This window comes from Arvicanthis niloticus, chromosome 3, assembly GCF_011762505.2.
Source record: "Arvicanthis niloticus isolate mArvNil1 chromosome 3, mArvNil1.pat.X, whole genome shotgun sequence".
Taxonomy (NCBI): domain Eukaryota; kingdom Metazoa; phylum Chordata; class Mammalia; order Rodentia; family Muridae; genus Arvicanthis; species Arvicanthis niloticus.
In genome coordinates this window covers 122,282,080-122,295,504 of record NC_047660.1, presented here as the reverse complement: position 1 = coordinate 122,295,504, position 13,425 = coordinate 122,282,080, and the positions used below count along the sequence as shown (strand labels likewise).

Genomic DNA, 13,425 nt, shown 5'->3' with positions numbered 1-13,425 from the left:
TAATTAGTGAACAAGGGGGGAAGGCCCATTGTGGGTGGTGCCATCCCTGGGCTGCTAGTCCTGGGTTCTATAAGAAAGCAAGCTGAGCAAGCCAGGGGAGTCAAGCCAGTAAGTAACATCCCTCCATGGCCTTCTGCTTCCTGACTTGCTTGCGTTCCAGTCCTGATTTCCTTTGGTGATGAACAGCAATGTGGAAGTGTAAGCAGAATAAGCCCTTTTCTCCCCAACTTGCTTCTTGGTCATGATGTTTTGTGCAGGAATAGAAACCCTGAATAAGACACTGGGTATGTTGCCCAGGATGCACTTGTGTGCATTCCTGTGTTTTTGACAATTTTTAAAAATTGTTAAAACCCTTCTTAGTTTGTGGGCTGTATAAAATTCTCTGTGGGTCAGATTTGGCATGTAACTATAGTTTACAGTTTACCAGGTTTTTCTCCTAAAATACTTTCCCCTATTTGGGTATAAGTTAAAATATAGTAAAAATACCCATTATGTTTAATCTTAACATTCATCTACCCATCCATCCATTGTGTGGTGCAGGTGTACATGTTGAGCTCAGAGGACAACTCTTGGAAGGTGATTCTAGACTTCCACCATGTGTTCTTGGGAACTGACTTTTGGTTATCATTGTTGGTGGCAAGAACCCTTCCCTGTTGAGTCATCTCACTAGCCACCTATTAAGTTTTAAATGACTGATTTATTTATGTAAGATAGATAATTTGAAGCATATTTGTATTTTGGATAAATAAGTGGTTAATTAAAACATTTTAAAAATACCAAATTTAATCAAGTAACTGATTACAGATACTTTCTCACAGGGATGAGCTGCTGAGGTAGCTCCCCAGTATGGCTAACTCTAAATTATCTGTGTTAATGGGAGACAGCAGTGTGTGGATAAAGCTAAAACAAAAATAGTTCGAGGCCAGCCTGGTCTCAGAGTTGAGTTCCAGGACAGCCAGGGCTACACAGAGAAACCTTGTCTCAAAAAACAAACAAACAAAAGAAACCTTAGGAATCCGCCTGCCTCTGCCTCCCAAGTGCTGGGATTAAAGGCATGGGCCACCTGGCTTGGAGACAACTTTTTATCAATTGGGGTTGCCTTCCACAGATGACTTTAGTTTATGTCAAGTTAACATAAAATCTAGCCAGTGTAGGCAGTCACAATTGTTATTTGAGTAAATAATGTAAGAAACAAGCCAGAAGTGTTTTTAGATCTTTGGTTTCTGATCTTGATAGTTCTACCCTTTGGGAGATGTTTGGCAATATTAGACAGTTTGGCTTATATACGAGTGGGGAAGTATTGTAGTTATGTCTACCCATCAGAGCACAGTAACGAATATCACTCAAGTCTGTTGTGTACTTGCATTCTTATCCTTCTGTTGTATTGCATTAAAAATATTTGTTACTTATAGATTACAAAATTATAACTCATGTGAAATGGTACATTAGTGTTTCCTGAGAAATGTATTATTTGTTAGCACATAATTGAAGAATATAAATAAAAATATTATCATTTGTACTATGAATGTGTGAGCACTTGATAAATTCTAATGAACTATGTGACCAGTGTTGTGTTAATAAGCGGTAAGCAACTTGCTGGAGCAAACAAGCTTTTCTGTCAGATGACTTTTGAGGGGAGGAGGTGGATACTGGGAATTCAGTCAGGGACTTGTAAATGTTAGGCAAATGGTTTACTCCCTAATGCTAGCCATTGGCCCCAATTTTTAATATTTATGTTTTGTCTTGTCCCTTCTTTGTAGTATTTAAATAATATTAGAGATTATTCTAATAGGTTATTTAAAAATATAACAAGACTATTCTCTATTGTTTTCTTTTTCTTTTATTTCTATTCTTTGGTCTTTCTTTTTGTTTGTTTTTTGAGATAGGGTCCCTTTGCATAGTCCTGGCTGTCCTGGAACTCACTATGTAGGGCAGGCAATCTGGGCTTGAACTCAAGAGATCTATCTGACTCAGCCTCTTAAGTGCTGGAATTAAAGTCATTCACCACCATGCCTGGCTTCTTATTTTTATTTACATTTATTTATTCTTACTTTTATTTTCTGTTGAAAATGATCACTCTGGGTTGGAGAAATGATTCAGTTGCCCCAGTGTTTGCTGCACATTCATAAGGACCTGAGTTCTGTGTCCAGAGCCCATGTAGAAAGATAGGTGTAGTATGTACCTGTAATCTCCATGCCAGGAGGTAGAAACAAACAGATGCCTTGGACTGGTTGGCCAGCAAGTTCAGACAAATTAGTAAGACCTGTGTCCTAGTGGGAGACTCAGAAATAAACAAGGTGGACAGCTTATGAAAAATGACACTCGAGGTTGACCTCTGCTTTCCACATGCACAAGCATGTATATACATATGTGCACCCCCTCCACATGAACACACACACTAGCACCTATATATGTGCACATATTTGTACAGCCATACATGCAAACATGTACACATGCACATTTTAAGTTCTTCTCTTGACTTGTGGGTTGTAAGAATCAGGTGGTGGGCTAGGTTATATTTGAAGGCATGTTTTGGTGACCCTTGTATTACGTTAAAAATGAATAAAGACAAGAGAAAAGGTGGTTTATGAAATGATTATGAAGGAATGTGGAATCTGTAGGCATTTGATTATTATTTGGATACCAGGGCTATCTATCTTTGTGTTGTCTTCTTATATGATATCTTGCAGACAGTTGATATTCATAAAGAGAAAGTTGCAAGAAGAGAAATTGGTATTTTGACCACCAATAAAAACACTTCGAGGACCCATAAGATTATTGCACCAGCCAACCTTGAGCGGCCAGTTCGTTATATTCGAAAACCTATTGACTACACAATTTTAGATGACATTGGACATGGCGTAAAGGTAGGTGGAGTTTCTGTCAAGATTTCTAAAGGTTCTAATGGAAATTAAAAGAAAATTTTAAAAAATTTAAGTTTGTTTAATTTTCTGAAGGACCAAATCTTGGCACAGTTGTAGTTGTGAAGACTGCTTACTACCGTTGTATCCTTCTTACGTTTTCTTTAGTGTTAACCTTTCAAAAGCAGTTATCTTTCCATGGGATTTGCTTAGTTAATCACTTTACTAGATCAACTAAAGTGTAGTATAGTGGTTCTAATCTTTTAATGATTTAGTAATGATAGAAAAAATTATCCAGCATATTATTGAAATGTTTTTCTTATCTCAAAAGTATATCAGCAGACTTTTGGCATTAGTTTTCAGAACAGCATATGTTACTAAATATGAATTTGAATTTTTTCTAGATTAATTTTATCTTAGCCTTATGGATGAGAATAGTGTAGTTAAAACTATAAATTTTATTTCTGGTGACTTTAAATTTATAACATTTTATATTTTGGCCATCTTTTAAAGGTGTATTTGTGTATCTAGTATGTATATGAAGTACCATCATCAAAACTGTAGTGTTGGGAATGTGGCCCAGTGGTCGAGTAGGAGCTTTTCCACCCCCACCCTAAGCTCCAGCACTAGCTCTTCAGAACACCTACTAACTAGAGCTGGGGAACAGTCTGCTTCTAGTGAGGTGATTTTTGCATTTAAGAGACTTTCAGAGCATCAGCTAAGTACATTATTTACAATTTATATTTCAGTAATGATTGTAAAAAATACTTAAGTATGACTTGCAATAATTCTATACCTTCCTTGAAGCTATATAGTTCATATATATGTTGTTTTTCTAATATAAGCCTATTTAAGACGTACACCACCATTTTGGCCAGAAATCAGTAAATTTTAATTTAATGTTTGTATAAAAATATGCAGTATAAATTCATAGAACAACTTTTATTTTAGAGGGCTTTTTATTTTTATTTATTTTTTAGTTAGAGTCTCACTGTTTTGGCCTTGGCTGGCCTGGAACTCATTGTGTAGGGTAGGCTAGTCTTGAACTCAGAGATCAGCCTGCCTCTGCCTCCAGAGTGCTGGGTTTAAACGTGTGTACTTCTACATCCGGCTTATTCATAGTTTTGAATAAGCATTATTATCTGGAACTTGATATTTAGTTTTATAGTTGATTCCTTTATATATTTTAATGACTAAGGCATATTAAAATAGGATATGTAGCTAAATCGATAGTTAAACTGTAATTTTTTTTTAACTTGGGGAAAGTTTGTTGAAGACTAACAGTTGCTAATAGAATGTTATAGGCTGCTATCAGAATCTGATACCAAAAGAAACTTGGAATATAAAAGATTTGTGTTTTCCTGTTTATATAATAAAAAGGTGATTCTTTTGTATAATTATTTTTTAATCCTTAAATAAAATATTTTTCTTTTAGGACTATAGCCTCTGTTGTTTGTACTGTAGTGTTTGCTAATTTGAAGAACTCTTTAAGGGAATTAAAGTTTTGAATAAAACAGTGTCTTGTATCATCAACGAAGCTCCTGTCCATGACACATCTGCTTTAACCACTCTTTCTATGATCTACTGAAACATTATTTTGTTAATGCTGATTGCTTAACTTGTTTTTCTTTGTTTTCTTTCTTTTGTCTTCACATCCTGAAGTTCCAACTAACCTTTCAATGCTTTTCTTCCTTACCTCTTTTATTTGCTCCATTTATGCATTAAGTGGTTGCTTAGATTTAAGGTAAGAGATTCCAGGGCTGGATTTCCATTCTATGTTCTTATGTAGAATATTACATATGGGGAGTAAAGAGTTATTTTGCATTTGGCCTTTTTAAACCAACAAATTAGTCCTATTTATTTATTAATTTCAGGTCTGGCAACTGTGTTGTGTGTCTTCATGTCCTAAGGGTAGATATTTGTGTCCATTTTGTTTATTGCCCTGTTCTTTGTGCCTAGAGCAGCACCAAATACACATTAGGTGTTAGTATGTCAAGCTTTTGCTGAAGGAGTGGGTGCTTTTGTAAAATTGAAATTGTTATAAAGTATTATGAGATAAAATTGCTAGATTTTTTTTATAAATGTTGAAATTTTGTTAATTGATTTGATTGGAGGGCCAACTAATATGCTCTATTTAACCCTCCCCCTGTGTAATAGCTTTTTATTCTATAAATGGTGTACTTAATTATTAACAGTTTGTTAATAGTATGTCATTAGCTTTTGACTTCTAATTAAAAAGTTAAGAAGCAAAAAATATGTCATATGCCTTTTTTAAGTTGCAGTACATTTTACAAAGGAATTCATCTTTTTTAAAATGTTTGTATAAAATATATTTCAATACAGTCTCACCATAAGTCTTTTTAAAAGTGATATTATTTGTATATACAACATCCAAAGTTCATGATAATGCTTAAGAAATACAAACTAGGAACTACAGATAAGGTCTGGAAGGTATTTCACAGTGCTAGAACACTTGCCTAGAATGTAGAAGACCATGGTTCAGTAGAAACCAATCAACCAACCAAGTAAGAAACCCACACAACCAAAATAAAACTAGTGTTGTTTAGTGAAGAATCGGTGATAAAAGCATTTTGAGTAATTCAAGAAGCCTGTCAAATACAGTGCCACTAAGAGGATCTTCATCCATCTTGCTGCTTCTTTTTTCTTTTTTTCCAAGACAGGGTTTCTTTTGCTGTCCTGGAACTTTATCTGCATAGAGACCAGGCTCAAACTCAGAGATCCGCCTGCCTCTGCCTCCCGTGTGCTGGGACTACAGACGTGCACCACCACTGCTCAGCAGCATTTCTTTTGCTTTCTTAGCCAGGGTTTCTGATTTCTTTTCAAATATATATTTTTCTGTTGCTTTGTAGTTTGCCATATCTTTAGTGTAGTCAGTGATCATCAGATCAGATGACTGTATTACTTAGTATTAACCATGGCTACAAAAATTTTGCCTGGTTATGGCAGGTGGCTCTGACCAAGGAAATAAAGTCACTGGAAAATAGACTCTAAGCCCTTACCTTGCTGGTAACCCAGGAATGTGGAATTGTAGGAAGGTTTATTCTGCTTAAAATGGCTAAATTACAGTGTAGTAGACTTAAAAAAAGCAGGTGGTATTCAAATTAGGTTCTAGTTCTGTTAACCTACAAAGTTGTAACAGTGTCCAGAAATATTAAATGAAGAAAAAGAAATAGATACATTGCTCTTAATGGTTAGCTTGTTGCCCAGGCCATTTCCCCATGCTTTTTTTCTCCAGGATGGGACGGGTGTTTCTCTCTTGACTTTGAAAGTCTGTTTCATGTAAGAGATAGGTCCCCTGAGGGCTTCCTAGAAAGATCTCACAGGAATTATGCTTGGAGAAGATGCCTCAATGTTTTTGTTTTCTTTGTGTGTGTGTGTGTGTGTGTGTGTGTGTGTGTGTGTTTTATTTTGTTTTGTTTTCTCTTAGAACCAGAAAGTTTCACTGTAGAATCCCAAAGGATTGTACTACTCTAGTAATTATACTATTTGGTTCTATAGAGAAGGATAATATTGGACAGGAAATTAAGGACTTGGCCTGTTTTCCCCTTCTAATACATGTATCTGTACAAATTATACATAATCCTTCTTTACTTCTGTATTTAAATTTATTTAAAAAAATAGATCATCAAACCCAGGGTTTTGAGCATATGGACTAAACTACTGAATTCTACATCTAGCTCCAGAGTTTTTCTTTTTAGGGTCTCATGCAGTGTAAGCTGGTTTTGAACTCACTGTGTAGCTGGAGCTGGCCTTGAACTCCTGCTTCTTTTGTCTCAACTTCCAAGGCTAAAATTATGGACATGTGCCTATAATTTTTTTTCCATTTTTCTGACTCCCTCCTTTTACCTTGCCCCTTCTGTTTCCACTCAGCTCAGATTTCTTTGTGAACATTCTTTTGTGGAACACCTTGACTCAGAGCAGTTAATGGTTCTCCATCCATAGGAGAACTTCACAAGATTACGTTTCCTAACGTTTCTCTTGGAATGCTGAGGAGAGATGGAGGGATAGTTCATAGAGTAGCTCTGCTGCAGGTCCTGTCTTTCCTACGGATAGGCAAGTGTTTAACAGTGTCTGAGGACACTTAGAGGATGGTGTAGTTGCCTGTAAGTTGTTCAGGCTCCTGTAGGCAATCCCTCACTCATATAAGAAACTCCAATTAATTCATCAGTTCATCAAGCCAGACTTGGATGAAACACCCTTTTCAGTTTGTTGTTACCATATGCCATATCTGGGATGAATAGACATTTGCTTACATCTTTCTAGAAAAAGTCACACACATCACCTTCCCCTAAAAATTTATTTTCACACTGCTGCTTTTTAAAAAAAATTAAAAATAATTTTGTAGAGATGGTTCTTCCTTTTAAACATGGCATATATATATATATATATATGCATGTGTATATATATGCACATATATGCATATATAAGCATATATATGTATGTGTGTGCATATATATATATGTATTCCTTTTGTAGATCACTTTATTTTTTTATTTCTTTTTGAGCTTTTTGTATGTAGATTCTAAGGCTTTGAGAAGGTACTGCAATTTAAATAAAAGCACTGTACAAATTTGAATTGAAAATAAATTATAGTTGGAAAGTAATTTTCAAGTATCTTAGCTATCCCATGTATAGAATAAAATTTTCTTTTACTGCTTTTCTATTCTTGCTCCTCTCCTTCCTGTCCCTAGCAAATTGAACTGTAGTTTAGTGTTTGGTTCACTTCTCCCCATCACTTACAGTGACTTTGGATTTTATGTTGTTAAGGTTGAGCTTAAAGGACTTTGGTTACTATACAAATATTGTGGTATCATTAAATCAAGTTAGGGCAGTTTTTAAAAGCTATGGTGGTTATTTGTCAGATTACTTACAAAATTTTCTTCAAATGGGAATTGATTTTGTTTGAAAGTGTCTTCTGACATTTTAAAGATAAAATTCCCACACCCTCTGTTTATTAAGAGGGAGATATCAAGGATAATTTATTTCTTACTTGATAATTTATATTTACTGTTTAAAAGCAACAGCAAAAGGATTACATACAAATGCTTTACCTTAAAAATAATAACATTTCAAAGGTACCATTTGTCATTAAAGATCGTTTTAACATCACACACAACTTGTTCACTGGGCTATTCACTTGAAGAATTTATTGCTTGTTATATTATTTCTTGCCTGTTTGGATAATTCACAATTATTATTTTAGAACTTTAAAAAAATCCATCAAAGTCAGAGTTAATTTTGACAGTTTTAGTACTATGTGACATATAAGATTTGTTTCACAAAATTTATATTTTAAAATTGTCCAGGCATGGTGGTGCAGCTTTTAATCCTAATACCTAGGAGGCAGAGACAGGCTGATCTCTGTGAGTTCAAGGCCAGCCTGATCTATATTGTTAGTTTCAGGCTAGCTAAGGCTTCATAGCTATATATATATATGTATATATGTATATTAATATATATACATATTAAAATTATAAATCTGTTCCAACTTCAGTGGTATGATATTTTACTCATTCATGTTTGTAAGTATAACATTTTAATTCAGAAGATAGTATGAGAAATTTGAGATTCTTTCTGTAAATGTGTTGTGAAGATGGCAGTGCAAAATAATAGGGACTTAAAAAGGAACATGCATGAATCTACTTTGTGAATAGTATTTTAACCTATTGGTCTCAAACGATGTGGTTGCATTGCACTGTATTCCTTATTGACTCCTTATAACTGGATTTTTAGGGGTTTCTCTACAAGTATTGACATATTCCTTAGATGACATCATTAGTCCCAGATTGCCCATCTTTTTGTATTTGAAATTTCAGTTGGGAATAGATTTATGAATGCAGTCATGGTCCATCTCTGACTTAGGACTATGTTATACTGTTTCATGCCTCAACTAGCCTTCAGTTTGGGCTTTGGTGTTTTTAATTCCCACTAGAAGTCACACAGTAACAGTGGCTTTTGTGTTCTCCGTGATGGCTACCTCAGCCCTCACATTGTGTTTCACATACTTAGGAAAGTGCCTTGAACTTCTAGCAGCTTTCAGGTAGGTGATTTCTTCATAAGGAGAACATTAAATCTGAATTGTGAGAGTGATTCACAAGAAAGCTGAACTTTTCTTTGTATATCATACAATTTATCTGTATTTTCTATTTTCCAGTTATAACTCAGCATATGCATAGTTCCATATCTTTAGTTGGAAATTTGTTTTGTTTATGATATACTTGTTATCTAAAGAAAAGAAAACAATCCCCTAAAGAACTATTAAAGGGCTTATTGTTTCTAATTGAGTTTTCTGTTATCACTAAAGTTTTTATAATTATACTATTTAATTTTAACTGAATGTAATATCACATAGTCTAACCAGTGATCTGTTGGTGTGATGGCCTAATGGCAAATACATTTTTCACATACAAGCTTAAAATAATTTGAAAAATCTTATTAGGAAGAGTCCTTTGAGTGCAACTGTAGAATAGTGGAGTAGGACTTGCATACAAATTGCATGGCCTCTAAGTTTTTTCTTATTTAAACCTTCCCCTCTTTATTTTCCAAAAGCCACTTAATTTCACTGCATAGAAGTTAAGTTGTGTTTATTCCAACATTTTTTTTAGGTGAGTACCCAGAATATGAAAATGGGTGGACTGCCACGTACAACACCTCCAACTCAGAAGCCTCCAAGTCCCCCTATGTCAGGGAAAGGGACACTTGGGTGAGTTTATAGTAATAAGAAACCATAGAAAAATAACAGAAAAAAAATACTGTTGTGTTAAAAAAAACCCATACCAACAGCCTCTATGTATATTGTAGAGAGAATATTTTCTTGGTAATGTTACCTTTTATGTGTACCTTTTTTTCTGATAAGCGTATCTTTGTACTTTAAAAGTGGTTGTTTAGAAATTATTTTTTGTAGTGAAGACATCAAGACATCAGGCTATCTTTGTCAAGAGGTTATATGGATTATAATATTCTGTGTAACTTGTTATGATATGTTTGAATTTTGATTTGGGCTCTGGAGTTAACTATTTTAAAAATGTTGACAGAAGGGAAGCATGACATTTTTCTTGCACTGTTTTCTAGCTTTATGATTAAGGTTTGGGTTCATGTGGATGTAGTGTAATCCAGAAGCCAGTTGACCGAAATTCTGGTTTAACTCTACTGTACGGCCTATGGTCTTCTAGTCAGTTTGTCAACAGTTAGTTGTTTTTTTTTTTTTTTTTTTTTTTTTTATCTGTAAAGGGAGTAGTATTTTGTCCTCTATCAACTTTCCAGGGTCATTGTACTACAAATTGGATTTTTAGAAACGGATCAGACAAGGTGCTTTCAGAACCATTGTCTTTGTGATAATTTTCGACTAAAAAAAAAAAAAAAAAAAAAAGCCAAGAAATCATAAAAAGAAAACCCAAAACAAATAAGCAAAAAACACTCCTCCACTCAAAACTTGGTTAAGCAGTTTGGATTCAGAGGGGACAGAGACGAGTTGATGGGGGATAATGTTGGAAAGACACAATTTGATCACTCAATTTGACCAGTGGAAAACAAACTATAAAAATGCAACCAGGTCAGCCGGGCAGTGGTGGCGCACACCTTTAATCCCAACACTTGGGAGGCAGAGGCAGGCAGATTTCTGAGTTCGAGGCCAGCCTGGTCTACAGAGTGAGTTCCAGGACAGCCAGGACTACACAGAGAAACCTTATCTCGAAAAAAACCAAAAAAAAAAAAAAAAAAAAAAAAAAAAATGCAACCAGGAATAGAATGGTTTTAATTAATGAATTTATTGTATTGTATTTGTTTTTAGGCCAGGATGTCACTATATAATGTAATCTATATTGACCTTGAACTCTTGATCTCCCTTCCTCAAGTTTTGGAATGCTGGGATTCCAAGTTTGTGCCTGTAATTCAGTTTATCTGAGATGATCATTTTGTTCTTAGAGAGGAAAGAATCTAGCAGGTCAAGTAAGGTTTAGATTTGAGAGTGCATGAACATGGCCACAGAGTGACGGCCGCAGAGTGACGGCTGCAGCAGAGCATTTGCTCTGTTTCCCTCGGGGGTATCACCTAATGGATTTGTAAGATTTCAGTTAAAAGTGTCCGGTAAAATTAAAATGTCTTTTGCACTCAGTTTTGAATGTATGTATTCATGTGCCAGTAGTGCATTTTCTTGGGTATTAGCAGGAGTCTTGCTAATGGAGAGCAGAGTGCTAAACTCCATCTGTTCGTTTGATGGTCCTAGCTGCCTCAGTCTGTCTCTAATTATTCCCCTTCCCAGCCTTTTTTTTTTTTTTTTTTTTTTTAAATCCTTTAACCTTGTTCATATCACTGTTTTTTTGTGTAGCTCTCAAGTAGTGAAGTTAGAATGGGACATTCTAGTGTGCAGAAAACATTGTCAAAAAGTAGAGTTTAGAAATTAATTTCCTGATATATATATATATATATATATATATATATATATAAAACATATATGTACTATGTCATATATAACTTACTTAATTTAAATTAATTAAATTAAATTATTTGTAATTTGTTTATATATGTGCATTCTAATTTCAGAGATGGTTGTTTTTGTTATTTTGAGATAAGAATTTTCTTTGTAACAGTCCTGGCATTCTTGGAGCTCTCTTTGTAGACCAGGCTGGCCTCAAACTCACAGAAAGCCATCTGCTTCTGCCTCCCAAGTGCTGGGATTCAAGGCTATGCCACCACTGCCCAGCTGATGCTGAAAATATTTTCAGGTCAAAGTCTTGGCCTTTCTCCCTTTCATTTTGAACATATACAGTAACATATACAATATCCCTTATTTTTTTGATTTGTTAATTATTTTTTGTTTATTGAATGTACTTGAGGGAAGTAGGGTAAACCGTGCCTTTGAAAAAGAATCTTATGTGCTGGTTGGTAGTAGTGCACACCTTTAGTCCCAGCACTCAGGAAGAGTTGCAACTCTGAGTTTGAGGCCAGCCTGGTCTATATAGTGAGTTCCAGGACAGCCAGGGCTACACAGAGAAACCCTGTTTCAGAAAAAAAAAATATCGTTCAAAGTCAGTGAGCTAACTTGAGTGGCCAAGGAAAGTAATGCTTAAAGCAACTCTGGGAACCTTGTGGGGTGGGGAGAGAATTACTGAGACATACAAGAGTCAGTTGAGCAGTACCCTCTTACAAGAGAAGAAAGCTTTTTTACATTTCATGACTTGGGATGCCAAATTCTTTTAAAGTTGTGATCTCATCTGCAAGATATCGTCTTGAAGGATTTAGTCACTTAACAAGAGCTGAATGAATGCTAACCAGTGCTTCAGGAAGCATCTTATGACCTGTAATTTTTCTTTCTGATTTTTTTTTTCATTTGCTTCCTTTGAAAGGGAAAAGGGAAACTTTTCTTTTCTTTCTTTCTTTCTTTCTTTTTTTTTTAAATAACATCTGGTTTGGGTTTTATATTTTAACTAAGATAGAAGGACTTAGTAGTCTTTTAAAGTTTCTCTTCAGTGTTGAACTCTGAGGAGGAAAGAGATTAAGGTGAAGTTGAGGGAGAAAGGTTTTAAAAAAGAAAAAGCGAAGTAGTGCATTTTTAAGTACCAATATATCTTTAATTTCTATATGCTTAGTGTATAAAAAGGGGAATGAGTTATGGCTGGTATTGATCATCATGTGGAGTTTGACTCCAAAAATCTAGATTTGTTCTCTGTATTTTTAAATATCTATGGTTAGGGAGAGAGAGGAGAAGAAGATAATTAGTGCATTTATTCAGTGCATTTGGGAGATTTTCACATGATCCTAAAATAATTCAAATCCTTCTAAGAAAAGAGTCTAGAAAACATTGGCCTAAACAACGGAAAACTTTTGTGTTTTCTGCAAACAAATGAACAAAATTACATTAGCATAGGGATGAGGTTGGAGACTGAAATTTACACTACATACTCTCCAGAACTCTCTCCATTGGTAGAAGAGTTATACTGAAGGAAAGACAAATTGATAGCTGGGTTAAACCACATTTCCTCTTTCTGCTTACAAATTGTATTTCACTGGCAACTCTGAAGTTACCGTGCCGAAACTTGATTAATCACACAATACATACGCTCTTCTTTTTGTAGGCGGCACTCCCCCTATCGAACACTGGAGCCAGTGCGTCCTCCAGTGGTACCAAATGATTACGTACCTAGCCCAACCCGTAATATGGCTCCCTCGCAGCAGAGCCCTGTGAGGACAGCTTCTGTGAATCAAAGAAATCGAACTTACAGGTATTTTCTCTACCTCAGCGCAAAACATGATGGTCAGAGTACCATAATCTCTTCAGATAACTTAAGTTAATCTCTCTCATTTTCCAAGCACTAAGTTCTTTTTCTCACTCTACTCTCCCAAACCTCATCTGATTCTTCCTCTCTCTCCTCATGTTCTGATGCAACTTTGAACAGCTAGGAAGGTGAAAAAGACATCCCAGAGATACACTTAAGTTAATCTAAAAACTGTTACTGACCAGGAATAGAAATTGCAAGTTATCTTTTGGTGGAAATTTACAGATGAAAAACTATTCATAATAAAATGTTGTATATCACCATGCCAT

General features: G+C 35.1%; 1 protein-coding gene across 40 annotated transcripts in view; it reads left to right on the top strand.

Annotated features, from left to right (window-relative positions):
* Positions 1-13,425, top strand: part of Abi2 (abl interactor 2) — a 74,085-nt gene that overhangs the window by 30,289 nt on the left and 30,371 nt on the right. For 11 of the 40 annotated variants that reach the window (XM_034497102.1, XM_034497115.2, XM_034497103.2 and 8 more), the window contains exons 3-5: positions 2,691-2,867; positions 9,488-9,585; positions 12,956-13,102. In XM_034497102.1, coding sequence (XP_034352993.1) covers positions 2,691-2,867; positions 9,488-9,585; positions 12,956-13,102 — 422 coding nt within the window. Of the gene's footprint in view, positions 1-2,690; positions 2,868-4,587; positions 4,606-9,487; positions 9,586-12,955; positions 13,103-13,425 lie in introns of all 40 variants that reach the window. The other 29 variants (XM_034497101.2, XM_034497092.2, XM_034497086.2 and 26 more) reach the window with 5 other exon arrangements.